Consider the following 26,402-nt stretch of genomic DNA (forward strand, 5'->3'; position numbering starts at 1 on the left):
AAGAATCGAGCTTTAGTCTATTTTATCAACGTCATATCCGAAAGCTATTCTGGACGAAATGTCTAATTTTCCTGTTCGATACTTTAAACACACCGATGTGAAATAAGAAACGATGTTTGTTTGTTTTTTTCCCACGGTTATCATGCAGCCTTAAGAGAATACGAGTGCATCTACCAGAGCGATGTCAAGCAAGCACAAATATTCACTGACTTTACTGTAACAAAACAATTGTCAGAATTACCAAAAGAACAAACGAAAATACCACAAACGCATTCCAAGAAAGACAATCGAATAAATGACTCGTGATGCTTTCCTTGCTTTTTAATGTATTTTTTTCTCTGATTTCTCGCATGTTTCTATATTTATAATATTTCATGTTCAATATAATATGGATATATTTTATATGAATCACCGTTGGGTAAAACTGTCGTTGAAATACTGCACTTTTTCACCTCACCGGTAGATGTCAGCCGCCAACAACCGGAAGAAAAATGCAAAGGACGACGACGACGAAAAGTTAAGAGCAGGTTATGTTATTTATTTATCTGTCCAATTTCAGAACAAACAAGTAAGCATTGAACAAACAAGAGCTACCATGAGTCAAAGGTAGCCGGCGAGGGTTAACTGAAACCTCTCATCTGTTTAAGTACAATATAATTTACGAAGGCGGACACGTGTCGACATTTACATGTTTATCTAATGTCCATTTTAAATCAATGGAACGCTCGCCTCCGTGTCCGGCTGACGTCCACGTTGTAGTCTGGCCATGCAGCGATAATCATGTCGAGGTGTAACAATGTTTGCTACGCCTGCAATGCCAGATACGCACTGAGCACCGCCCCCAGCCCCCTCTCAAGCCCCCCAAACAAACATCCTCACATGGTGAGGGCGGCAGCGGGTAGTTCATAGGAGTGGCCTGCCTGTGAACTATAAATGTCCCAAAGCTGCAGGGACACCCGCTCGAGTGACAGGGCCAACACCGAGACACCCCGACACAGTCCTGAGGTTTCTTCCCAAAGTGTTGCGGCGCCGTCATGCCGTGGCTGCTCTCATCCCCGCCGCACCCATCGAGCCCGTCCCCATGCCAGCGGTACTGCGAGCGCACCGCCTTCGCCTTCTACTGCGCGGTGAGGGACCAGCTTCCGGCATGGCTGCTGGAGGACATGCGCAGCATGGAGGTGTTCTTGTGGGACGACGGACACCCGCGCTCCTTCTCGCCCGGAGACGCGCTTATGTACGCGCTGGTGCACGACCACCAAGACTACGCGCGCTACCTCCTGCACAGCTTCTCGGTCAAGGCGCTACACGTGGCACAATGCGGCGTGTGCCGAAGCGGCGGGTCGGCGCATCTGCACGTGGCGGTACGCTACGACCGAACCACCATCCTGAGTTTGATGGTGGACGCGCTGAAGGACTCGGCGCCCGAAGGATGGCGGCAGGAGTACCTGAACAGCTGCGGCGGCTGCGCGCACGGGGCGGACGCGGGAAAGACGGCGGTGCAACTGGCGGTGGAACTGTCACGGGCCGACTGTCTGCTGCTTCTCCTGGCGCACGGGGCGCGGCCGCACGCCTTGGACGCGGCGCTCTTGCGACTCGCCGCTTCCGGCCCGGCTGAGCGGCGCGACGCCCGGCACTGCCTGGACCTGCTGCTGCTTTTTGCGCCGCGACCCGCGGCGCCGTGCCGCCTGCTGGACGAACCGCAGCGCTGGCAAAGCCTCTTGGGACGAGATGTGTTTGGCTGGTTGAGCGGTCGGGCGCCGCCGCCGCTTCTGCTGCAGGCCCTGAGGACCTTAGCCCAGTCCGTCCCGTGTCAAATGAGCCAGTTGCCCGCTTTCCTGCGACCGCACAGTGAACTGACATTGGACTTTCCCTTACCCTGGAAACAGAGTGAAACATGCTAGTGTTTATGATGACGGAAGAACTTCTATGATTCGTGACCCCGTGTACATTTTTGTGTTGGATTTTGTAATAAAGTGCAAGACACTCACTGACGATGCGCTCGGCAGCTTTGTGTTTAATACGTTCACGGGTGAGTTTGCAACCAATCGGCACGCCGGAGGACGACATCACTTCTCACTCCGATACCGAGGTCCGACCCAGAACCTAAAATGTTCACGGTGCGGTAAAGCGCAGCTAATTCTAAGAGTCCGGTCAAGTCTGCCAGAATGTATCAAAAGTTCTCTCGCGGTGTCGACGTCGTAGCCCGTGTCCGTCCGCGGGACAAGTTTGGACGGTTGACCGGTCCGGCCCTGCCATTACTACTGCTTCGGGTTCTCAGGACTCTCGGGAAGTCTGTCGCAGCTCAAACGAGTCCCCCGCCTGCTTTCCCGTAGCCGCACGGTGAGCTGGACTAGACAGAAAGCGAAACCCGATGGTGTTCGAGATGGAGTCATCGTCGTGATCCTTGACTTCAGATGACGAGTCCATGCATATTTTGATTGGGTATTAAAGTGAAGGACACTCAACTCAAGCTGGACTCGGGGGCGGGGTTTCTGCGTTCGATACGTTCAAGGGTGACTTTCCAACCAATCGTCTCGTATCCGAGTCCGACCCGGGACCGAAACCGTCCATAAAGTGCAGCTCATTCTAAGACGCAAAGGCCGCCAGAATCGATTAACGTTAAAGTTTGTTACAGCACGGTTAGTCAGGTGTGTTGCAGTCAGAGGATACAGTAGCTAGTGTAACTAATGTCTATCGGGGTGGGTTGTTGCACCCAGCGGCACAAAAAGTCAAGAGTCTTTCGGGGCATATGCGTAAATCCAGGCGAGTCCACCAAAACCTACGAGAGTGCAGTTTGAGGTCAAACCAGTCAGTTGGCCGAAGCCGTCAAGTGCGTATCTTGTCCGGCAGCGTCTGGAGTCCGCCGCAGCTGCGAGAGTCCACCCGAGTCCGTCGGAGTGTGGCCTTTGTGTACATAAGGGACTTCCTTGGGTGCAATCTTCCCTTGTCCTTGTTCTCCCAAGAGTTCAAACCCAAGCCACTCGTGTTCATTCGAGTCCATCGAGTGAATAGCCCAGGTCAGTCGACCAAAGCGATCCGAGGTCAGCCCAGTTTGTTGAAGTCCGTGTACATCCACTGCCGGAAGATCACCGCACGGATGAAGATTCCGTTTACCGCGAGAGTTTTCGGGCTCGGCGGCCCAAGAGTTCACCCGGGTCCATCGATCAATTGGTGTCCGGGTCGGTCTGTTGAGGTCTCTTGTCTGTGGTTCATCACAAGGGGCGCCCCCGGGCTGGGAAATTCCCCCTTCCTCCAAGAATTCTTCAAGCCAGTAGCACTAGCTCTCACTTGAGCCCATCGATCCACTGGTGTCTAGTCCATCAGATTGGGATTTGAATATGAAACCGGTACATACCGAGTCCACTCAAGTACATCAAGGCGTGCTTGCTCGCAGGGGGACTGGGCCCGTCTGAACCAGGAAGTGATGTCAGCCGCCAGTTCATGAGAAAGCATTGAAGAAAAAAAAAATAATGTTGCAGCTATCTTACACAAGTCCACACGGAAGGGCGTCAGAGGAGTTCCCACTCGTCGTCAACATCGTCGCCGCCGCCGCCGGCGTTCGTTCCGGAAGGGGCGGGGGGGCGACGGGGTGTCGGCGGGAGGAGTTTTGTCATGCGACGGGCCAGTCCGCCAATCGCGGTCACCGCCCACAAGTCGTCGTCTGGAGTGACTGCGTGGACGGAAAGGAAAAAAAGGGCCGGGGGGGTTTTCAGGAAATCTCGTTCTTTTTAGTCAGCATCATTCCAAACTATGAAATTCTATTTGAGTCGCCTATAAAGACGCAACCTTCAATTTCGTCAATTCACCGGTTGAAATACATCTGCACAAATTCCTCTGTAAGTTTGCCCATTTTCAAAATGGACAGACTTTCGCCACCCTCGTAAGAACTCAGGACAAAACCAACAAACGTCTGCCGAGCGGCTCAGATCCATCGCACCCGATGGTAAGACCGGTAAGAAACCCGACTTACCAGTCAACCAGTTGGCGTTTCCTGGGATCTTCTTCCAGTAGTCCCCTGCCGGGTTTCTCTCGGAGACGCCGTAACGTCGAGCCAAGTCTCCATTGACGCATCGGACCCAGACCGTCCGACAACTGAGAACCAGCTGACTGACGCTCAGACCTGAAGGAGAGATACTTGAGGCAAGGACGAAGCAACACGGAGTGGAGCTGAAAACGCACGCAGACCTGGCACCAGGTCCCAATTCGTCCCGACGGGCATCTCGTTGCCGAGTCCCGTCCTGACAAAGACGGCGCCTCTGTTGTCCAGCGCCCACAGGTGACAATCGTTTGGACTTGTCTCAATACTGACCAGCTGGACTCCGACAGGCTGCGAGGAACGTGACATCATCATGACGTGGACACGCCCTTTCTAGATGCGTGTTGCGATGGTCGATGGCCCCGAGTATGTTGACCTCGACATGTTTTTATGCATACGTGGTTCCAGATGCGCGTTAACCTGCTCCTACGCGTGTTACCTCGGCAAGGGGATTTGTAGTTCTAGATGCCTGCTTTTAGATCGGGGTTATCTGGTCGGGTGGTTCTAGATCTGTGCTGCCACAATCGCCGAAACATTTGTGCTACCTGGAGAGATGCGCTCGGACAAGTTCCAGATTGGCATGAACTAGTCAAGTTGTTCTAAGATAGCTGGCCACGCGCTTCTTGATGCGTACCCGGAAGGACGGTGGCTTCGAGATGCACCGCGCGCCTACGCATGTTTCCGAAACGGGCAGTTCTGCGTGGGACTGACCGGGACAGCTGGTCCTCACTCTGCATTAGCTGTCCGGATGGCTCTAGATTGGACTTTCCTGGTAATGGGGGTTTCTAGATCTTTGTTACCTGGGCAGGTGGTTCTGTCAAGTTGTTCTAGATGGGTGTAACCTGTGTGGTCAGGTGGTACTAAATGGGTGCCTAGCGATTCTATACCTGTGCTACCCGCTCGGGCGGTTCTAAATGCGCGTCCTCTGGTTCCGGTCAGAAGGGTCGGGATGTATCTTACCTGCTCAGGCGGTTCGATGTGGATCCAAGCGGGAAGCATCATGTTAGGGTTGAGCGGTTGGGTTCCAACCCGGAAGTAGACCAGTCCACGACTGTCCAGAGCCCAAACATTCTGGCTGCCGCAGCTGATGCTCACCAAACGTACACTTCCTACCTCGGAGACACGCAACATAAGTTATCATATATTTACCCTCTAAACCATGCGCGTGCTGTCGCACTGACGATATCAATCTGGAGTTCAAGGGTAAGGTGGAACCTGAGTGCAATGAGAGCGTCTGGACTTTCAGAGCTGATTCCGGGTCAGTCTGTTTTTGGGGGGGGGGGGGGGGGGGCAGACACATATTTCACAGCCACCCCCGCTAGTCTGGATACTCGCGAATCAGCTCGGAATGTTGCCGAGAACAACCACCACCTCGACTTCACGTCACAGCAATCCACAAATACGTGGAAATATTATGACAGACATCAAATGTGCCGCTTTTGTTAACTGCGAACAGATCTCTTGGTGAATGTTAGCGCATCCCTCGTGTGCTAGCATGGAACAGGTACGTTAGCGCACAGCAGGCACAAAGGTTAGGATCCCACAGGCACATTTGCAACTAACAAAGTGCGTTCGGCAATGGAACTCTGTTTGTAATAGCTAGCACACAAAATGTTATCTCAGTTAGCACGCAACGGGGACAATGTTAACATGTACCGTGTGTTAGTTAAGGTTAGCCCGTAACAGACAAGTTAGCTAATGTTGGCACGTAAAATGCATGTTCATACCTTGTTGCGCGTTTACCAATTTTAGCTTGCAACAGACGCATTAGCAAATCCTCGCAGGTCACAGACACGCGAGCGATTGTTAGCACGCAACACCTCGCTGAGCACATAACAATCTTGTTTAGTAAGATTACCCGGGAACAGACGCGTTAAGCTAAAATGCCAATTTTTGCGCTATGTTTACTCACTAGACATTAGCGCGTGTTGACTTAAATGGACTAAAAATATTTGTATTGGCAGTGTGCCTTTTTCTAATGTCAAATATATTCCTTGGCTCGATCAATGTTAGGGAATCCTATACTAGCTGATGTCCGCCAGTCAGAGACACATCCGCGTTAGCAAATGTTAGAGGGTAACAGAACAGGCTTGTTCGGTCACGGCAAATATCTTCCAAATATCACTGGGCTCTGACGGCCTGGGGGGCTGAAAGGTGACCCTGCGCCTGCGTCACTGTCACAGTCACAGTCTCGGGGCGACATAAACAAGCGGCCGGACCAGCGACTCGGAGTCATGCGCTCCCCGATAGTGAGACGGACCGCAACTAAAAACAGACCCGATAGAGCTCATTACGCAACATTCAGCTGTCGATGTGACATAAGGGGAAGCAGGTGTGTGTGTGTGTGTGAGAAGTTGCCCACATGATTTTAAGTGACCTTAAATAAGTTGAAGCAAAGGCAATGGGACAAAACACACAGACAGCACTTGGCCAATTTGTGCCGCCCAACAAACGACTCAATACCTGCCGAGCCAATGAAGGCGTTGCTACGGGTTACGTGACTATTGAGTGTTTTGTTTTGTTTTTTGTAAAGAAAAAGCAAACCAACAATTCGAAAATGACGTGGAGAGTGCTTTCTTCCCCCAATCATCAACATGAACAAAATCAGCAATAAATAATAAGAACTCAATTCCCATTCTAGTGCAACTACCAATTTTTTGCCACAACAAAAGTGTTTGATTGCGTTTGTCCATCAATGCGTGTGTCGTTTCATACCATTCCGTCCATGCGCATGAGGCTCGACGCACGACGTGGTGCGGGTGCTAAGGCCCGCGCGGGGCGCAATGCTCCAAAAACTAACAGTGGGCTGCTCAGGCCCGATGTGGATTTTGGCGACTCCCTGCCATGTGAACCGTGCCAGCCGGCGTCGCGTTTTGATGCTGCCCATACAAAAGGTTGCGTTCGAGGAACACACAGGATGCGGGCGATAATCGTGAAAGTGACGTTACGAAAGGCGAGGCTGCCAAGTCTGGTCTTCTCTTCATTTTTGACATCATACCGTGAATGTCCATCTCTAGACATTGATAACGACAGATCGCCCGGCCCGAGCGCGCGCCAAAAATGGACCGTCATCTGCCGCCGTAAAGACGTATCGGGACGGCGACACGTTACCGAGCTGACCGAGGTCCAGCGACGTCCAGTGGAGACCGGCGGGGCAGGGGGAAGACAGGGTGCGAATGAACACCCGGCCGTGGGCGTCCAGTCCCCAAAGGGCGTCGCGGCAGGCCGACAGCCGGGTCAGCTCCGCCTGACGAGGACAACGGCGGGAGAGCGTCAGGACGCCAAAGGCAGAGGTGAAGAAAAGAATCGGGAAACGGCGAGCGAGCGACCTCCGGCGGCAGCGCGACCGTGGACGGCCGAAGTTCTCCATCCTGATCCCAGACGCAGAACAGATCCTTCTTGCTCTGGGCCAACCACAGGAAGGCACCTGGAACACACGTTGCTCTCAACGCGCGCTTGTGTGCAAGGTGGCTCTTCCTTAACGAAAAGACCCAACTCCAAATGAAATGGAAAAAACATTTTCCTGAACCAAATAAAGCAAAAAACTGACAGAGGCGACTTTGTGCGTTGATAAAACGAACCGATGACAGCAAAAATGTCCTTCGCTTTTCACCTTTGTCAATGAATTCCGTCCATCAAGCTGCAAGGGTTCAGCTTAAACAAATTTCAAAAGAAAACAATAAAAATAATCGAAACGAAAACTGTATCGAAAACCTCCCACTGAACATTCGGCAAGCGCCCCTCCCCGCCCATCTTTAAAACTCGTCTCAAAACTCACTTCTATTCTTTGGCTTTTGACTCGGCATGTTTTTTGCGCTATCTACTTATCTTTGTTATTAATTTGCTGTTGTACGAATTATTTTTTTGCTCCATGTACAGAACTTTGTATACAGCGCTGGTCATTTTCAAGGGCTCGAGAAACACACTTGAGTTGAGTTGTATCGAGATGTGTGCTTGTGCAAGGGAGTCATGTGATACGCGTGCGTGTGTGTGTGTGTGTGTGTGTGTGTGTGTGTTCAAGCGCCTTCCTTACCTTCTTTGTGGGGCACGGCCGAAGAGGTGATGGAGCTCCACCTGGTGGCCGCCACGGTCCCTCTGGGTACCAGGTTTTGCCAGAAGGTTCCCACCAGGCTGCCGCGGGCCAAGTGCAGCTGGTTGCGTCCGGACGCCACCCACACGCCGCCCGCGTTGGCGCCGACCAGGCTGGGCTGGCGCCGAGAGTACTGAGACAGGAAGGCCACCACCCGCTCCACCGGTGCCCTCGTTACCGTGGCGACGCTTTGCGTGGCGCTCAGAAGCGTCTGGAACAAGCTGCCTTGATCGAAGACCACGTAGTCGGAAATGCTGACCTGAGGAACAACGCGTGACACGTCGTCACCCGCGCGCAGCCAATCGATCACGCTAAAGCGCACCCGCGCCGCACGCGCGCGCGCGCGCGCGCGCGCGCCGTACCTGCCACCAGTGGTCATCGTGCCCCTGCGGCCGTCGCGAGGAGACTCCTGTCCTAAAGAAGAGTCTGCCGCCCACGTCCAGCGCCCAGGCGGTGCCGCCGTCGCCCAGCGTGACGCACATGAGCTCCACGCCCTGAGCCTCGCTGTCGGGTCACATGACGTCCCCGTAGACAAAAGGCAACAGGACATTCGACCGGTCGCTGACTTCAGCTACCCCCCCCCCCCCCCCCCCCCCGCGTTGTGAAGAGAGCGCGCCGCTAGTGAGCTGGCAAAATCGCCGGCGCGTTACCTGACGGTGTCGTACTTCCAGGCGTCTCCGAGGCTGCAGAAGCTGTCCGGTCCTTCCCTGTAGAACAAAGCGTTGTGCTCGCTCAGCGCCCACACCACGCCCCCGCGCACGCACACCTGACTGAACACGCACGGCGTGTCCACCTTGACAGAACGGGCGCACGGACGCTCCACGCTCAAGCCTGCCGCGCGCACACACACACACGCAAACACACACACACACAATGAGAGGGGCGGATGAAGTCCCCTGGTACAAAATGCTCAACGGAAAAGACAGGTAAGTTACCCGTCTGCAGGTACAGGTCTCCGTTGGTTCCGATGATCCAGGCCGAGTCATCGCCGAGCGCCACGTACGCCGTCTCCTTGGCCGCCTTGTACCAGTGACGCTCGCCGCGCGCCGACACTTTGGCGCAGGCGTACGCCGTCATGCTCCTCTGCTCCACCTTCCACAGCAGGTTACCTAGCACACGCCGTCACGCTACGCTTAGCGGGCTGCTAACCAACGACTGCCGCCAACGCCGTCAATGGCTCACCTGAAGGAGAGAGCGCCACCTGGTGGATGTTGTCCTCAAAGCGCTGCCACTGAAGGCCGCTGTCCGGCAGAAGGCTGCAGTAGAGTCCGCCTTTGAAGTCCAAACACCACACGTATCTGACACACACACACACACACACACACACACACACACACACACACACACACACGCATTATTACATTCGCACTCATATAAAAATACACACACGCACACACCTGTCAGTCACATGAAGGCTTAGTATTCCACATCCTGGTCCAGAGTACCCCATCCAGCATTCGGCCAACTGAAAAGATAAAGAGATGGATCTGAGAGGTCCGAATTGTTTTTTTGTTTTTCTTGCTTGATTTCTGGCAGTATGGGGGTGGCAATCCCTTTAGCCTCTCACACCCTTTTTAGCGTCCCAATCTGTCCTCTTTGTCAGCTGGTGTAGGTGTGGTCGAGTACCGCTGACTGCAGCCCACAAATCGGGGTTAAGAATAATACGAATCATGGGTTGGCCTAAACGGGGCTGGAGCGAAACGTTTGACTCAACTTTCGACGGAAGTGGTCCAAGTGTGTTCGGGTGCTGTAGGAGAGTCGACATTGGTTCTGTGGGTCTGCGCCATTGGGTTCCAAATTTGCGGTCAAAATCTGGCCATCGCATGGAAATGAATGGGATGGGTGCAGTACCACGTGACACCAACAGAAGGCGCACTGCGTGGATGTTTGAGGTTGTTCTTCGGGTTTGGCTTGGTCCAGAAGAAGGCGCTTCGGGTTGAGACTTTGCAATTGTCCTGATATTATCAAAGGCGTTTAAAATTGTTTAAAAAAAATGAATAAATAACTAAATAAATTTGGGGGATTTTGGCGTCAGTGCCGGGGCGTGGGCTTCGGGAGATGGTGGAGGCTTTGGGGTCTCCTCCTCTTCAGGGGCCGCCTATCTGGTGCTCGGGTGGGAGTGGCGGAGCTCCCCGGAAACCGGTGCGCAGGTGCCGCCCCAATGCTTGGGCACTGTGGGCCCACGTCTGCTTGGGTGGGTGGCAACGGGTCTCTCTGTCCACACTGTGCCTGCTTCTCGCCCCCCCAGCGGGTCGGTGGAGGTTGGCGGTGTTTTAAAGCAGGAGGGTTGCGGCACAGGGTTGGTGGATGTGTGGTGCCGAGCCGTCATCCTCCTGGACCGTCCTTTCATTTTCACACAATTTGGCGTTTGGCACTGCACTACCACTCCCGCCGCGCATTTCCCGTTTCGTTTTTGGTTTACTTGTAAGGAGGCTCACCTGCTCAGCTTTGCGTCCAGGTCCATCCCGAGCGTCCCGTTGCAAGGCTCCATCAGCCGCTTGACTCCCCCCCGCGCTGCCGCGTTCCACCTCGGTGACGTCCGGATGGGGAAGACCGTGGCGGTAGATGTCGCTCTCGTCGTCATCGCTGGACGCGCTGGGCTTCTTGCCACGCAGTCCAGAATTCACGGTCTGGTCCGTCGCACCGCCAGGTGGCGCCGAATGGTCCTCCTAGACATTGTAACGGACATTCGCTCAAAGCGCGGTCCACGTGAGAAGCCGCGCCGAGGTCTTTGACGGGCAAGTCCGCCAACCGTTTACCTCGTCGGCCTCCGCTTGCATCACGGGACGGAGGAAGCGCTCGTCCCGCTGGTCCGTTGGATCGCGCTCCCGCCCGTCACGCTGCATGTAGGAGAAGGTGCACTCCAGCAGCACGTCCACATTCGGGGTGAGGGGCCCCGCCTCCTCCTCCGGAGCCCGAGGGGCCAGGCTGTCGGGGAAAAAGCCGATCTCAGAGCGCGCTCGCGCCAGAAGGAAGCGGAGACGGCGGCCGTTCGGCTCCGCACCTGGAATCCTCCCGCTGAGCTTCATCCTCCTTCGCACTTCTGCCCCCGATCTCCGTTGGGGAGTCCCGTTTCGGAAGTTCCGGCCCCGGGAGGGACGCTCCGCTGCCGCCATCGCTGCAGCTGCCGTCCCGGATGACAAACTTGGACTCCGAGCAGCTGCTCTCAGAGAGACGATTCCCACTGCCGCTGTCTGCCGCGGGAAAACAAAGAGTCACTCACCTCCTCTTTCACCCACCCGAGCTGGCTTCTTCCCGGCTCGCCGTAACGTAGCCGCCGCGCCGCGCGGGAAGAGGCGATTGAAGTCCTACATTTGACGGTTGTGATGTTGATGTGTCATGATCGAAGACGCTACAGCTGTGTGAACTCGCGAGGCTGGCGTGAAATGAACAGTTGGGCAAAGCGTCCAATCGGCCGTGACGGCGGCCTGAAAGAGGCTCGGGAGTCACGGCGGCCACGCGTCTAATCATCCGAACGAGTGCGGAAGCCCGCGCGGTAAAAGGGGCGGCTCCTGGGGGGGGGCGCTTGCCTTGTCGCTGCCTCTTTTTCTTCTTCACCTTGACGGCTTTCACCACCAGCTCCTGCCACACCTCCTCCTGCCCCAGGGGGGCGCTGTAGCGGCGGGAGCCGGCATCGCCGGAGGAGTTGCCGCGGAGACTGTCCCAGGAAGTGACGGAGCTGCTGCGGCTGCGCGAGCGGACGCTCGGGACGCTGCCGTCCTGGCGGAAAACACGGCAGGCGCAGGACGCTTCATGAGGTCGAGGGATTAACGGTCACCCTTCGAACACGAAACGGTCCGAATCATCGAGTCGTCGTCACCTCGTCCTTCTCCCGCGCTTCCTCGGCTTCCTCCTCTTCCTCTCGCCCCGCCTCGGCGTGACCCCCGCCCCCCTCGCCGGATCCGCCTTCCACGATGATGGCCATGGTCCGGATGGGCTGAGCCACCTCCACCCAACCCGTCGGCGTGACGACGTTGCCTTGCGGCGTCAACGGCGAAGAAAGACGCACGGGGTAGTGAGACGGCGAACGGGAGACGCCCTCGGGACCGTCCGACAGTCGGATGAGGTCTCGGTCTCCCTTCAGGATGAAGATCTCGTTGTCGCAGCAGGACAGCGACACGATGTCCCCGCTGCTCTCCAAGGCGCCCACCAGCACCTGAACGCAGCGGCACGAGAGCACGATGACCCCTTTCCCGCCGGCGGAAACGACAAATGCCGACGGCGTCGGCACCTGGTTGACGTAGTCGACCACGTAGACGCTGTATTCGTTCCAGCTGAGGATCCAACCCTCCTTGAGGAAGCAGCTGAGCAGACCCAGCTGGCGCTCGGACGGACGGTAGCCCCCCACCGGGCAAGGACGGGCGAATATCTCAAAGTGGGGAATCTGTCAGACCAACAAGGCGCGGAGGTGGTCACGACCAAGACTCCACGTTGGATCGATGGCAGTAGCGCCGATCGCAGTACCAATCGAGCTTTTAGTGTTGGTCAGCAGACGCAATGTAGAACCAGGATCTGATCAAAATCGATCTCACTACCAATCCACACCAACGCCAAGAGCAAAACACCAAGTACTTTTTCCTATGAGCCGCGTACAAAGTAGTCATCAGCAGGTACCGAAGTGTTGAAGACGGCGTTGAGCAGTCTGGTGTCCACCACGTGACCCGAGACATCGGACCTCCACAGTCGGAGTCCCGGTCGGGCCGCGAACACTTGAAGGTCGCTCGGCTTGCAAAGAGCCGGCAGGAAGCAGGCGCCGAACCTGCCGCTACTGGCACACACAAAAGCGAGTCGACCCTGAAGTGAAACTTGACAATTACTTGAGAATGAATGACTTGAATGTTATTCTCAGCTGTGGTGTGCGTGCGCAGGCGCAGGCGCACAGGCACGCGCGCACAGTCCTTTCCATGCAGTGTACGACACGTGACACTCACCTCTTCCTGGGTTTGGCCCCAAGCTGCTGGACCCGCTGCGTGTGCGTGCAGTACAGCAGCGAGCGTTGCTGCGTGGACACCAGCAGAACCTGGTGACTGTAGTCCAGCTGCACTACGCCGCAGGCTTCCTCCAAGAGCAGCACCGGTGTGCATGTACCCTGGAAAGACGCCCACGCGTGAGCATAGTTGTGATTTTTTTTCATGATCATTTTAGATGGAGCCTGAAAACAATACAGATCACCATTTTTCCAACTCAAAAAGTACTCGATTCTTTTCAAAAGTTTTAGAGTCGCATCAAGTCGTGCGATGGAACAGCTGGAGAAAAAGTGTCGGGAGTGATTTGTGATAGAAGGCCGTCAGCTAAGGTGAAGGGAAAAGTTTACGGAACAGTTGTGAGACCGGCCATGACGTACGGTCTCGAGACACGAGCAATTGGCAAAAGACAGGAGGCAGAGTTAAAGATGCTGAGATTCTCCTTAGGAGTGACAAGGATGGACGCGGGATCGGAAATGAGGTCATCAGAGGGACGACTCGTGACAGGAAAGTTTGGAGAAAAGGTTCGAGAGGTCAGACTGAGACGGTTTGGACATGTACAGAGGAGGGACAGTGGATACATTGGTAGGAGAATGTTAGAGATGGAGCTACCAGGTAGGAGACAGAGAGGAAGGCCAAAGAGGAGATTCATGGATGCCGTGAGGGAAGACATGCAGGTAGGTTGGAGTCGGAGAAGAGGATGCAGAGAACGGGGAAAGATGGAAATGAATGACTCGCTGTGGCAACCCCTGAAAAGGGACAAGCCCAAAGGAGAAGAAGAAGAAGAAGATCAAGCCACGTGACCGGGGTCTTACGCTCGCGCCACCCGGCGTCAACGCGGCGGCGCTCTCACCTGATCGAGGTCCAGAGTGGAGAAGACCACGCGTCCCTTGTCGTCCCCGGAGAAAAGCTTCATGCCGTTGGCGCTCCACGACAAAGACGTGACCGTGCCTTTGTGGAGGCCCACCACATCGAAGCGCCGCAGCTAAACACGCGCGGGCACACAAAAACGCAAACATTCACTACATCACTTTTGCCAGCAAGTTTGTTGCACATCCACTTTTTTTAACACCACAAAAAACGGTCATCTGAACAGGAGTGTGTCGACGTTTTATACCCGCCGTCAGCTTACCTTTGCAAAACTAATTCAATGTTTTGGACCAGCTCACCTGCTTGTTGCGACCCGGCAACGGTGACACCAGCTGGAAGATGGCCACTCGGCCCGACGCCGTTCCCGCGGCTACCAGATCGTCAAAGCAGCTCAGCAGCTTCACGGAGGTGATGGCGTCGCACTTTCCCTAAACACACACACGCACTCGGCTTTAAAGAGTGATGAGGAGCACTCAGGAAAAGAAGATGAAAAAGAGCGCCACCTCCAGGCTGTACTTGTTCATGTGCGCCAGGCGGCGGCAGTAGAGGTACAACATGCCGATGCTGCTTCCCACCGCCACAAAGTCGCGGCTGCTGTCCACTGCTGTCAGGTAGACCACCACCGAGCGGAAACCGCGCTGAACCTGCAGATACATGACTTTTTTTGCTTTGTTTTGTCCCCCCCCCCCCCCTTGCTGACTAGTAATCAGCCACTCGGGTTTACGTCTATCAATAGCATTTTAATTACACGGGTCATTTCGTATCATTCCATGAACAACGGCAAAGACGCTTGTAATTTGTTAATTTGTGTGTGTGTGTGTGATTCTGAATTTGTTGTTTCATTATTTTTTATGCCACCTGGGTTTTGTATACGTAAATGTCTCCCATCCTGGAAGACTCGCACTTCAAGTCCTTTTTCCAAAAGTTATCGATGGAATCAAATTTTACGCCGAAATGACAAAAGATCCTGGCGCCAATGATAATGTCTTGCATAACCCAAAAGACAGGAACAACTTCATAGCTGCACAACGTACATGAACCCTTCACACATTGCTGAAACAATTGTAGAAATGACCCTTAGTACACATTAAACCCAATACGTTGTCTTTATACAGTTATAAAAAATGGTAAAGACATGCAGGGGTTGTTGAAACTTTCACAAATTCATATTTTTGACGTCACTTCTGTGCTCCATACATTTAAGTGTTTATTAGTTGCTGTACATTCTCCGCGAATAGGCTGATAGTGTAAAATAAATATTTAGATTATTTTTTTTTTTTTATTACTTTGGCCGGGATGGCGTTCAGCAGGTGCTGGAGTGGGCAGAATTCCCTCAAGACGGACGGCTGGCTCTCCATGTTTCAATTCTGCTGAGGAAAAACAATATTCTTTCTTATCCAAAAGTGATGCTTACAAGTGTTCGGTAAACGTTTGAAGGTTTTTTAAAATGTCATTACTACAATATGATACCAACAGTGCCGGAAAGTTGCTATTTGCCAATCTAATCAAAGATAACAACAACGGGAAGCAGAATGTGAATTGACAAAAACACACACGGCGTTAGTGTGTGTTTGAGCTAGCTCGCTCGAGCCCACGCTAAGCTAACAACCAAGCGTTAGCACGGCCAGCTAACATTATTAATATCGGGAGAAAATGTCACACTCACGGTTTAATGTTGGTTGGAATAAGTCGCTCGGTTGTCCGTCCAGATGTTGTTCATCCCATCAGGAACTGGATGGTAAACAGAGACGACATCGCCCTGTCAATCCAGCAGACGTCATATTGTAATCGTCATCTAAACGCGTCTGTCTCCTGCTACCCGCCATTTGAGTTGTGACGCCATCTTCATGCGTTATGTTTTTTTTTTATTTCTATTTCTCACTCTAAAGTCATTCAAATTAAAACATTGACGATTCGACAAATCTACATTTCAACATGCCAATGTGTTTTTTTGTGTGCAGTTGTTTCCACATTACGCCGAGATTAAATTACATCGAAAGAATTGATGAAAGCAAAACGGGGACGGATGAAAACCCCGGAAAGTGGATTTTACGACTCATTTAAAAATAATAATACTGTAATAATAATTGAACTCAAAATAGAGCCAATTATTTGGGGATTCAGGTCCATCAAAATAATCGAAACCCACTGAGAATTTGTTGGTACAAAAATATGTTGATCAGTGTTATCAAATTGTGTTTAAAGATCTCAAACAAAGTGTTGAAGTGCTACAAAAATAGGTGTGCACTCCAAATTGTCCATAGGTGTGAGTGAGAGTGCGGATGGTTGTTCGTCTCTGCGTGCCCTGCGATTGGCTGACAACCGGTTCAGGGTGTCCCCCGCCTACTGCCCGAAGACAGCTGGAATAAACTCCAGCACCCCCCGCGACCCTTGTGAGGAAAAGCGCATCGGAAAATGAATGAATGAATGAAAAATAGGTAGGGTGTATTGTCACATTTTAGAGAAGAACATAACCCCCGCGTTTTTTTAACTACAGTATAACCTGACTTGGGAACTGACTCCAGCAATCCAGTCCGCAGTTTTTGGCTTCCTGCCTGGAGCAGCTAGGCGAAGGCTAAGCTAGGCTATCTGAAAAACTCCAAGGTTCCGTCATCTGCGCCTCGTTTTTTCTCCTCCGGTGTTCATGCTGTTGTTCACTGCAGCGGGGCATTTCACCTACAAACGCGCACATATTCTCGACGACGGTCGACTGATTTAGTCCCGTGGCGTTACGATTGCATTTCCTTTGAGGCGCAGTCTGGTTCCCTGTTAGCCGCGTAGCTAGCAGCAGCCGCGCAGCCAAAATGGCGGACAACGAGGATGAGAGCGGGACTGGGAGAACAATAACAGCCGCGGAACCTCCTCGCTCCCCGGCTCACACCCACGCCGCGGACTCCACGCAGGCCGAGAACGCTAGCGCGCCGGAGCCCGTCGACCCCAGCACCGAGCCGGCCGAGTGTAACCCAGCCGCGACGCCCGGGGCGCGCGCGGAAAACTCGCCCGCGGTGTCCGGCGAGGAGAGCGACCACCCCGGGGATCTTCCCCAGACAGTTTCCGCTGTTGCCCCCGTGGTCGCGGAGTCCCAGCTGGTGGACTTTTTACAGACGGAGCAAAGCATCTTGGTGGGCACCGAGTTCTCCAGCTTGGGCGCGGACATGAGCAACACCACCATCATCTATGTGCAGCCAGACGGCAGTCTGATGGAGGGCTCCGGGCTCACCCCGGAGGAACAACAGGCTCTGCTGGAGCAGCTCAGCAAGCAGCAGGTGGTTCAGGTGTCGGACAGTGAGGCCGCCCAGCTGCTCCAGCAGAGCCAGGCCATCAAAAGCAGCCCCATCCACGGGGCGGCACTCAACCCCAGCCAGCTGCAGCAGGTCATCAGCCAGGTGAGCAGCAAGAACCAGCAGCAGATCACGACGACGACGATGACGACGACGACGCCGCCGCCACAGCAGCAGCAGCAGCAGGTCCAAACCGCGCAGCTGGTCAAACAGATAGCCCAAGTCCAGAGCCCGCAGCAGCCCGTCAAACAAATACTTCAGATTCAGACCCCGCAGCCGACAGTCAAACAGCTAGTCCAAGTCCAGACTCCGCAACAGGCGGTGAAGCAGATAGTCCAGGTTCAGACCCCGCAGCAGGCTGTAAAACAAGTAGTCCAGGTCCAGAATGCCTCCCAGCACCTGAAAAGTGTCGGCCAGCAGGCTACTTTGCAGGGCAGCGGCAGCACAAGCGCAGTCCACTTGACTCAATCCAAGGTACGCGCTCCACACAAACTCTCAAATGACATCAATAGACGGAAGCATCACCCCGATTGACCTTTCAACTTGACATGACACATACTTTCAGGTGGAAGAAGACTTCAGTGTCATTTGCTTTCGGCATAGTGCTTGACAAAACTGCTCCAACGATCATTTTTGCCTTCCCGGTTGGAATATGTCGCGTGTCGTTCGTAAACGGAGACATTACAGGACCCCTGCGGCCTTCTTTGTCCAATTAGATATGACATCCAGTGAATTGATTCTCCTCGCAAGATTGGCTCATTCACCGTCACGACAGCGAAATGGTTTATGACGAGACCGATATAATTCATCAATGTAAAGTTACGCAAGCGTTGTCCCTGAACGTTTTTGGAATGTCGATTTTCTTTTCCTACGTCCAGGCGGAACCAGTCAGGATCCAGATTCAGGCTCCTCCCAAACAGGAAGTAAAGCTCCGCCCCCCCTCCCAGCAGCACGGCAGTCAACCGCAGGTGACGCTGTCGACCAACGGCAGCACTCAGATCATCCACATCCAGCCGGTGGTGGCTCAGCAGGGCCAGCAGTTGTTCCTGCAGCAGAACTTGGGCGACGCCCCCATCCAGCTGCTCCTCCAGAGCTCCGCCCCCGTGGTGGGATCTTTGCTCCCATTGGTCCACAAGCTGCCGGCTCCCGCCGCCGCCAAGACGCCGCCCGCCTCCACCGTTAAACTGGCCAACGTGTCGCTGCTCAAGAGCCCCGCCAACGGCGCCGCCCCGTCCCCCGGTAAGACTCTGCTCAAACAGGCCGCCGCCCCCGCGGTACAGGCCAGCCCCTCCGTAGCGGGCCCGCCAGCCGCGGTTGCCCCTCTTGCGGCCAAGGATCGAGAGAAAGAGAAGGCCAGGAAGCAGAAGAAGAAAGAGAAGAAGGCGGTCAAGGTGCAGACCAGGTCGGGGCGGGTCTCAAGACCGCCTAAGTACAAAGCCAAAGACTACAAGTTCATCAAGACCGAGGACCTGGCCGAGAGCCACCAGTCGGACTCGGACGACTACTCGGACATGAGCATGGAGGACGAGGAGCGAAAGGACGGCGCCCGAGACGGCGACGACTCGCTGGCCTACAGCCACAAGTCCAGGTCCCACCCTTGCCAGACCTGCGACAAGGCCTACATCGGACCGGGAGGACTCAACCGCCACTACAAGCTCAATCCCAGCCACGGAGAACCCGAGCCGGCGGGCGAAGCGCCGCCGCAAACCGGCGCCGACGACGGACGGGCGCAAACGGATGCCCCAGAAATGACAGACGAGACGCCGCCGGACGCCGCCAAGGAAGAGGAAACCGAGGCGAAAGATGCTGCCATGGCAGTTGACAAAGTACGGCGCTCGTGAACTCATTCAATATCGGACTGAAATGCGATTTCTACATCGTACGGGGACACCCCCCCCCCCGCTAGTAATTGGCCAATGAAGCTAACGTTACCGTTTCGTGCTTGTCAGCGCTACGTACGAACCAACTGGTCATTCTGTTAGCTTTATGTGCTAATCAGTGCTACGGGCTATCGAACCGAGTTCTACGTTCTACGTGGTAATCCGTCACCTCTGCATGCTGTTCAGCGATACGTATGAACTCTTTGCTCTGCGACGTCAAAATGCAAATTACCCGCACTCGCTAACCATCTCGACATGCTAATCGGCCGCTCATTCGGGTACCTCTGCTTGCTAATTAGCCGACTGCCTCGTTGTCTCAGGAGTCGGGCCCGGCGCCATCTTCTGGAGGATTCCGCGGCGTCCACCACCGGGGTCCGGGCAGGCCCCGCGGTCGAGGTCGAGGGAGGGGGCGCGGGCGGGGTCGGGGAAGGGGCCGGTCCCTGGGGGCGCCGGCCAAGGTAAGATTACTCGGAACTGTCGACACATGGAAAGAAATGCCGAGAGGCTTACGTGTCGACGCGTGCCGAAGTTCGTTCAGGTGTCGGGCAGCCTCAGCCTCATGGGCCGGCGGGGACGTCCCGGGCGGCCCCCCAAGCTGGGCGGCGGCGGCTTGGCGAGCGCCGAACTGCAGGCGGCGAGGAGACGCGAGCGACTGCAGGAGGTTTGCTCGATCCGTCGGCCGCTTCGGAAGCGCCTCGCGCGCGTTTCTCTGACGCCCGCCTTGTCCGCCCGCAGCTGGTGGATCAATGCGAGGACGAGGAGCTGATGGACGTCGTCCTTCCTCGTCTCACCAAAGTCTTAAGCGTGTGGGAGTTGCTGCTGGCCAAGGTATCGACACAAACGCACATTCCAGTCTGGCGTCTGCGCGAGTCGCAAGTCTGGAGTCTCCACCTTCCGGCGGGGCGGGCGAAGAAGGCCAAAACGCCGTCTCGTGTGTTCCAGGTGGAGCGCGGCGGTCCGGCCCGAACTCACTTTCCGGACGTTTACCGCGAGTTCGAATCGTTGCAGGCGCAAGTGAGGCAGGCCGCGCAGGATTACATCATAGCGCCGCAAGGCGGAGCCGCCGCCCCCCTGGAGATCCGAAACATCGAGGTGAGAGCTTCTTGGAGGAGCTGAAAAAGTTTTGATGCCGCAACACGCAATTTGCCACATCCCAAGGAGACGAACAAAGTCCCCGCGAGCCGTGCCCCGAAGGGCCAAGGCGGTCCGCCGCTTTGTTTGAAAGCGGCCATTTTGTTCCGTGCCGCCGCGTGCTCGTAGGTGGCGCGCTCTCTGGGCATCCTTGACGAGGTGAACCGGATGAAAGTCGTCCCCGGCGCGTCTCCGGCGTCCGGCCTGGGCAACAAAAGTAGCCGTTACATGGAAGTAAGCTCCCAAAGTGCCCTGACTTGATCCCACTCGGGCCACCAAACGTGATCATTGCCCCCCCCCCCCCCCCCCCCCCCAGAACTCCAAGATGCTGCCGCCATCCAAGCGCTTCAAGATGGAGAACAGCGTTCCTCTGCAGCACAACGGCATCGAGAGAGCGGCTCCGTCCGTCGGAGAGGGCGGCGGACCTTCGCCGACTTCAAATCTTGACCTCGGACCTTCTGCCGCCCGAGTCGTGAGCTCCGCGTGCCCCGCGGTGACCTCCGTGGCCCCCGTGACGCCCACGTCCACGCCTTGCGCCGCCTCCTGCGTGGCCGTGCCGCCGCTTCCCAGCGAAGCCAAACCGTGAGTGAAGCTCCGCCCGCGACGCGTCCAAATGCCATTGGGAGTCACGTGTCCCGCGTCCCTCGCCGTTTTGCCGCCCCGGCGACGGCGCAGGGGGGCGCTCGGGTCGCAGCTCGCCCGCTTTCTGGAGCCGAGCCGCCTCGGCGTCATCTTCGAGTCGACCGGAAGGGGCAAAACAGAGATGGACAAAATAAGGTGGACGTGACGACTTCATTTAATGGGAACGCCGCGTTTAGACCGGTGGGGCGACAGACAACATCAAACGCTCGATGGCGCTCGACTTCCTCTTTCCAAATGAGGTGCTGGAAGCTGACATTTCAAGGGTTCTCACTTGCCTTCAATAAAAGTTTTGTGTCACACAGGCACACTCGGTTGACCGTCTCATGCAAATCGTGACGATGGCGTTGGCGGCCACGATGACCAAAGGGGGGGGGGGGGGGGGGGAGCTAACAAAGCAAAGACGACCCCATGTTGACAACTAAGCACTCGAGTCCCCCAGACCGTTTTTGCTTTTCCCAAAAAGTGTCAAGACGCCTATCGAGCCACTTGGCCCACATCCGCCGCAAAATCATTTCTACCGCTCTGGGGCGACGTAACCGTGAACCGACGCTGGGCCGGTTGTTGCGATTGTGAAATCGCAGAAATCACAACATCCGCCCGCGATCGATTGTGAAAGGTAGAGAGCAGACTTTTTGAAGGGCTGCAGCGAATTAATAGCGCTTGAATTCTCTTCCGCTGGGGAAAGTGAGACGATGCGAGACGAAAGGGATTTGATTTGACAGCACGGTCACAGAGTGAGTCAAAGTACCTCAGTGTTCATCTCCAGTATTTGCCCCCCCCCCCCGCAGCTCCACGAGCCCCGTCCAGGCTCCTCCGGCCGCCACCGCCATGGAGGTGACCACGGCCGAGCTGCAGGCCGCAGAAGCGCCGCCGACGCCGACGGAGGGCCCCGCCCCCGTGCCGGCCCCGAGCGAGCAGGCCCAGGAATCCGAGAAGCTTCCGGAAACGTGTCTGGTGCAGGAGGGCCAGGAGATCTACATCGAGACGGACGGCCTGAGCGACGCGGACGGCATCGTCATCGTCAACGGGCCGGACGGGACCACCATGCACATCCAGACTCCGGACGGCGTCCCCCTGGAGGCGGTGCAGGCCCTGCTGGGCATCGAGGCGGCCGACCCCGGCAAAGCCAGCTGAGCGGACTTTGTTACGTTGGCCGTCTGGCTCGCTTCGATCGGGGAGGTCGCGTGACGCAGGCCGCCGACGGAACTTTCTGGAGAACGGCGAGGTCACCGGCCAATCGCAGACTTGATTTTCAAGGCAAGTCTGCGATTGGCCGCTTCGCCGGCGTCGGACTTTGTCTCGGAAACCTTCCGGAACGAAGCGGTCCGAGACGGGGTCGGCGAACTCATGGAAGAAGGGGAACTTGCAGCCGCTCGGCAAGTCTCGGACTTTGTTACGGAACGAAATCCGGAGAACGCTCCGTTCCAGAAGATTCCGTCACCGGAAGACCACGTATGGAACTTTGCGGAAGAAAGCGAGCAAAAGGCGGACCTCGGTTCGTCGGTTTCCGGAACCAAGGCGGCGGCGGCGATTGGCCGTCTCGTTCCCGCTCTCGGGACTCGGTGGCGGAACCTTCCGGAAGAGAGCCGGGCGCCGACTTGTTGGCGGAACCCTGAGGAAAGAGCGCAGCGTGGTGAGCCGTCGCAGAACGGCAAAAATTGGAGAGTTTGGAACGCTCGTTTCGGTTCCTATTTATTTCTCACGTTGCCCTCTTCTCCTCCCAAACGTGATTGGGAGCGCGACCGCCAAGCGATGATTTGATTTTTAAGAGCTTGTTGTAAATGTTCCTTTTCATATTTGCGTTGTGAATATGTAGATAAACGTGAGAAACAAAGCTGCGCTATTTTTACGACTTTTGGGGCTCGTGTACGCCCGGCCGGCGCTCGTTGGTCTCGCCTCCTGTTTTCACAATAAAAGCCGTTGTCAAGCGGGAAGGTGTCGCTGGCCCGTCTCCAGCAGGACCGCCTCCAGGGCCAGGCGGGCGCGCGCCGGCACCAGCGGCTGGTGGAGCCAACACGAAAGGTACACCAAGCTCAGGTCCCGGTCGGCGCAGTGCGCCACTTCCCGGAGCAGGACGCGCTTCAGACGCAGCTCCGACGTGAACGAGCGCAGCAGGAGGCCGCACCAAGACACTGGGAACACAATCGCACGCAACGCTGTTCACGGCACTTTCTAGAACACCCCCCCCCCCCTTTCACACCGCAACAGGCTTCCCGTGTAAGATTTAAAACCTTTGCCGTCACATCACCTTGGCAACATGCACCCTTTTTGGAGCCCCTTTCAAACTGCAATGTTCGCCTTTCTTTGGTCGCTTTAACACAGTTTAAGTGTACCTCTTTGTGGCCCCTTTCACACGTCATTCTTCTACAAGTCACCTTTCACGTTACTTTCACATCATCTATACCTCCAAAAAAAAAAAAAAAAGTTTGCAACACCATCTTAGACGCGTACCTTTCTCTAGCCCCTTTCACGCTGCTACATTTACCTCAATAGTTTCTGCAATTTAGCATTTTGTAGCCCCCTTCACGCCACCTTTAATACTGTACATATATTTCTCAGTAGCCCCTTTCGGGCTACCTACAAGATTTGACGTTTTCAATAGCCCCTTTGCCACATGAATCTTTCATTGCTTTCTACCATCTACCTTTAACACTGCATTTCTGCACTAACAGCAGCTCCCTTTAATAATAATAATAATAATAATACATTTTATTTATAAGCGCCTTTCAAGACACCCAAGGACACTTTACAATAACAAAAAACACAAAACAATACGGGTTGAGCAGCGGCAGCCAAAACGCGCCAGCGTTCACTCAACCCGGAAGTCAGGGTCTTTATGGTCCACATTTATCTTTCTGGAGCCGCTTTGATGCTGCAACATGCACCTTTCTACAAGCATGGCCAAAATTAACTTTGCGAGCCCCTTTCACACCCTATTTCTACCACACGCACCTCACCTCGCGTGTTACCTCTTCCATAGCCCCTTTCGGATCGTCTTTCCTGAACATTCCGAGGCCCCTTCTTGAAATGTTTCACGCTCCTGAAGCCACATTAACACGACCTCTCCATTCAGCGTTGACTTTCTACAGCTCTTTTCACATGTACGTTTTGGTAGCCCCGATCTAACCATTGGCGAGCCCCTTTACCGCCGTCTAGCTGTAGCCTTTCATTCACCCTGTCCATCAAAAGCCCCTCCCTCGTCGACGCACATCTGACTTAGCAGAAAGCCTGCGTGAACGGAGCTCGATACAACCCTCGGGTGGGTTATTCATCCGGCCGGAGTTAGCGATAACGGGCGGTAGCGAAGCCTCACCAAAGTCTTTGGCATTCCAGCCGTGGAAGAGCGGAACCTTCCTGCCTTGGGGCCCGAACTGAAATTCCTCCAGGTCCACCAGGCCTCGCTGCGACGCCATCAGCCGCTCCATCTTGGCCACGATGGCCCCCTGGCAAAAGAGCTCCCCGTTAGACCGGCACGGCGCCGACAAACGCTCGCAACGCCGCGTGGAATCGCGATGTATCGGTCACCATTTTGTTGACGACGTCCTCCAATTTTTCACATTCCTCCCGAAGCGCCGAATTCCCCAGCACGAGATCCCCCGAAGATCCTTCCGTCTCGCCGCTGCACAGGGGTGAGACAGAGGCGCTAACGTGAGCGCACAAGCCGGTGAGCAGGCTAGGCTAAGACTATGTTGACCTGAGGTGCGGAGCTCCGTTTAGAGAAACGCGGTGCTCTGTGCCGAGAACAAACGAGCTTTTAGACACATCAAGTCATTCCATCTGCTGCGGTGCTTAGGAACTATGCCGATATGAGTTGAGGAGCTTCACCCAGACCAAAGTACTGCGTTGTCACCATTTAATGGCATCTAGACTACAGGTCATTATAAACCTTGCGCTTGGCAGGTTTTCATTCGATTTAAGCGATAAGCGTCAAAATGGCTTTTAAAAAAAATCCGGAAGTGTTTAAGTGTCTCTGCTGTGACTTGACACCTCAGTTCTGCGGACCAGACATTATTAGAAGTACCAAGAACTAAACTGAGGCTGAGGGGATGGAGCCTTTTCTGTTGCCGGTCCCTCTCTCTGGAATGAGCTCCCACTGAACATTCAGCAAGCTTCCTCAAAACTCACTTGTATTCTTTGGCATTCGACTCAGCATGACTTAGATTTGTTCTTGGTTTTACTGTTTGGTGCTTTCTACCGCCTTTATTACCGATTTGTTTTACTGTTTATTGTAGATTTGAAATTGCTCCATGTACAGCATTTTGTATGCAGCGGTGGCTGTTTGAAAGTGCTCGAGAAATACACTTGACATTTAGTTACAAGAGTGAGCGGTCACCTGCTTCTCCTGGCGTTGACGATGTTTGACGCGATGGTGAAGCCTTCATCGTTGAGCTTCTCCCAGCGCAGCATTAAGTTGTGCCAGTCGGCTGCGTTGTCCTTCAGTTTGCGGCCACTTCCGGTGACGGCAGAGCATTTTCTGTTCACGTTGGTGACGTCGCCTGGTCAGGACACATGATGAGCGTTCCAATCTAGCGGAAGACCCTCCCACACATCACGCTTCGTAAATGCCATTTTCAACGCTGCTTCCATTTAGTAATCCATAGGTGTCAAAGTCAGGTCCCGGAGGGCCGCTGCCCCGCATGTTTTCCAAGTCTCCCTGCTGCAAAACACGTGATTCAAATGATCGGATCATCAGCAAGCTCTGCGGAAGCCTGACATTGAACCTGTTCATTTGAATCAGGTGTGTTGCGACAGGGAGACTTGGAAAAAATGCGGGGCAGCGGCCCCCCGGGACCTGACTATGACACCTATGTAGTAATCGCTCAAGTGAGATTTTAAACATCACTCAGATTTGTTTACATACACGAAGGGTGGATGGCGGAAATAAATGGCAATATTCAAGACTTCGATACAAAACCAAATTACTTGACCGACTAGGTGAAACTCTGCGGTCACACTGCAAACTAAGATCAGTACAACAAAACTTTCCGCACAAACACATGACACCGGCGGTTTACTTTACCTTCCATGTGTTTGTAATCCTTCCCGACGCCGTACGATGACTTCCTGAATTTTCCTTCGTCGGTGGTGCGGGTGAGTGTCCAATGATCCGTTGCCGCCCTCTGCTGGCGCAAAATTCTAACCCGACGTTTTGTGTTTACATCGACATGTTAATATATTTCAGTTTGCTTAGTCCACAAGACAAGTTTCACACGATATAAAAGGTGAATTACTTTGATATATTACTATTTAAAGACAGCGATTATGGATTATGTGACCACAGGTACTCCCGGTAGCGCTTCCATTTTTGGGCATATTTTGATTGGCGCGATTCCAAGTTTATGGAGTATAAAGTCAGGATTTGAATTGTGAAATCAATCAGTTCAACACCATCTTTGAGACGTTTCACACTTTTTTGGCATGACCGACCCCCCCCCACACAGGCGGGAACACGCGACATACCAAAATGCTTCTTGGAAAAACGGGATGGGTTTTTGTCATCTCTGGTGC

The 26,402-nt window shown here is 54.5% G+C and overlaps 4 protein-coding genes across 10 annotated transcripts; 2 read left to right on the plus strand and 2 right to left on the minus strand.

Annotated features, from left to right (window-relative positions):
- Positions 1–517: 517 nt before the first annotated feature.
- Positions 518–19,781, minus strand: tecpr2 (tectonin beta-propeller repeat containing 2). Of its 5 annotated transcripts, none has more exons than XM_086128098.1 (28): positions 19,632–19,781; positions 19,404–19,561; positions 15,627–15,719; positions 15,247–15,327; positions 14,464–14,604; positions 14,260–14,388; positions 13,944–14,075; positions 13,058–13,215; positions 12,720–12,894; positions 12,358–12,510; positions 11,947–12,282; positions 11,657–11,846; positions 11,131–11,320; positions 10,886–11,054; positions 10,565–10,795; positions 9,524–9,591; positions 9,309–9,424; positions 9,062–9,235; positions 8,777–8,957; positions 8,489–8,630; positions 8,070–8,385; positions 7,366–7,463; positions 7,148–7,283; positions 4,997–5,145; positions 4,186–4,327; positions 3,971–4,120; positions 3,489–3,670; positions 518–1,876 (listed from the first exon to the last, which is right to left on the minus strand). In XM_086128098.1, exons 4-27 carry the CDS (start codon positions 15,316–15,318, stop codon positions 3,510–3,512), a joined length of 3,909 nt encoding a protein of 1,302 aa, XP_085984224.1. In that variant the 5' UTR covers positions 15,319–15,327; positions 15,627–15,719; positions 19,404–19,561; positions 19,632–19,781; the 3' UTR covers positions 518–1,876; positions 3,489–3,509. The 5 variants fall into 5 exon arrangements, with proteins under 5 accessions (XP_085984224.1, XP_085984223.1, XP_085984222.1 ...); XM_086128097.1 differs by lacking the exon at positions 518–1,876 and adding an exon at positions 1,989–3,409; XM_086128096.1 differs by lacking the exon at positions 518–1,876 and having other exon boundaries at positions 1,989–3,670; positions 15,627–15,691.
- LOC147195628 (ankyrin repeat domain-containing protein 9-like) lies at positions 1,035–1,994 on the plus strand. The gene has a single exon (XM_086128103.1). It carries the CDS (start codon positions 1,035–1,037, stop codon positions 1,899–1,901), a length of 867 nt encoding a protein of 288 aa, XP_085984229.1. The 3' UTR covers positions 1,902–1,994.
- znf839 (zinc finger protein 839) lies at positions 16,509–22,728 on the plus strand. Of its 2 annotated transcripts, XM_086128101.1 has the most exons (9): positions 16,509–17,715; positions 18,120–19,067; positions 19,442–19,579; positions 19,651–19,782; positions 19,857–19,949; positions 20,064–20,213; positions 20,382–20,486; positions 20,569–20,834; positions 21,683–22,728. In XM_086128101.1, the coding sequence occupies exons 1-9, from the start codon at positions 16,765–16,767 to the stop codon at positions 22,026–22,028; spliced, it is 3,129 nt and encodes a 1,042-aa protein (XP_085984227.1). In that variant the 5' UTR covers positions 16,509–16,764; the 3' UTR covers positions 22,029–22,728. The 2 variants fall into 2 exon arrangements, with proteins under 2 accessions (XP_085984227.1, XP_085984226.1); XM_086128100.1 differs by having other exon boundaries at positions 19,857–20,213.
- cinp (cyclin dependent kinase 2 interacting protein) lies at positions 22,571–25,984 on the minus strand. 2 transcript variants are annotated; one of them, XM_086128105.1, is made up of 5 exons: positions 25,915–25,984; positions 25,228–25,420; positions 24,420–24,513; positions 24,208–24,337; positions 22,571–23,026 (listed from the first exon to the last, which is right to left on the minus strand). In XM_086128105.1, the coding sequence occupies exons 2-5, from the start codon at positions 25,299–25,301 to the stop codon at positions 22,818–22,820; spliced, it is 507 nt and encodes a 168-aa protein (XP_085984231.1). In that variant the 5' UTR covers positions 25,302–25,420; positions 25,915–25,984; the 3' UTR covers positions 22,571–22,817. The 2 variants fall into 2 exon arrangements, with proteins under 2 accessions (XP_085984231.1, XP_085984230.1); XM_086128104.1 differs by having other exon boundaries at positions 25,228–25,390; positions 25,915–25,977.
- Positions 25,985–26,402: the final 418 nt, after the last annotated feature.

The sequence above is a fragment of the Hippocampus guttulatus genome, chromosome 13 (assembly GCF_054856545.1).
Source record: "Hippocampus guttulatus isolate MCC_2025c chromosome 13, RoL_Hgut_1.0, whole genome shotgun sequence".
NCBI classification, from domain to species: domain Eukaryota; kingdom Metazoa; phylum Chordata; class Actinopteri; order Syngnathiformes; family Syngnathidae; genus Hippocampus; species Hippocampus guttulatus.

What these genes read in the sequence shown, in the direction of transcription:
- tecpr2 (XM_086128098.1), bottom strand. Translation starts at nt 15,318, where the DNA reads ATGGAGAGCCAGCCGTCCGTCTTGAGGGAATTCTGCCCACTCCAGCAC. An exon ending in GCTCAGCGGGAGGATTCCAG is followed by an intron (nt 11,055 to 11,130) that starts GTGCGGAGCCGA and finishes TTTCCCCGACAG; the next exon opens with CCTGGCCCCTCGGGCTCCGG. An exon ending in AGACCTGTACCTGCAGACGG is followed by an intron (nt 8,958 to 9,061) that starts GTAACTTACCTG and finishes TGCGCGCGGCAG; the next exon opens with GCTTGAGCGTGGAGCGTCCG.
- cinp (XM_086128104.1), bottom strand. An exon ending in GTCAACGCCAGGAGAAGCAG is followed by an intron (nt 24,514 to 25,227) that starts GTGACCGCTCAC and finishes ACCCCTGTGCAG; the next exon opens with CGGCGAGACGGAAGGATCTT. An exon ending in AGGACGTCGTCAACAAAATG is followed by an intron (nt 24,338 to 24,419) that starts GTGACCGATACA and finishes CTCTTTTGCCAG; the next exon opens with GGGGCCATCGTGGCCAAGAT.
- LOC147195628 (XM_086128103.1), top strand. Translation starts at nt 1,035, where the DNA reads ATGCCGTGGCTGCTCTCATCCCCGCCGCACCCATCGAGCCCGTCCCCA.
- znf839 (XM_086128100.1), top strand. Translation starts at nt 16,765, where the DNA reads ATGGCGGACAACGAGGATGAGAGCGGGACTGGGAGAACAATAACAGCC. An exon ending in TCCACTTGACTCAATCCAAG is followed by an intron (nt 17,716 to 18,119) that starts GTACGCGCTCCA and finishes TCCTACGTCCAG; the next exon opens with GCGGAACCAGTCAGGATCCA. An exon ending in CTGCCATGGCAGTTGACAAA is followed by an intron (nt 19,068 to 19,441) that starts GTACGGCGCTCG and finishes TCGTTGTCTCAG; the next exon opens with GAGTCGGGCCCGGCGCCATC.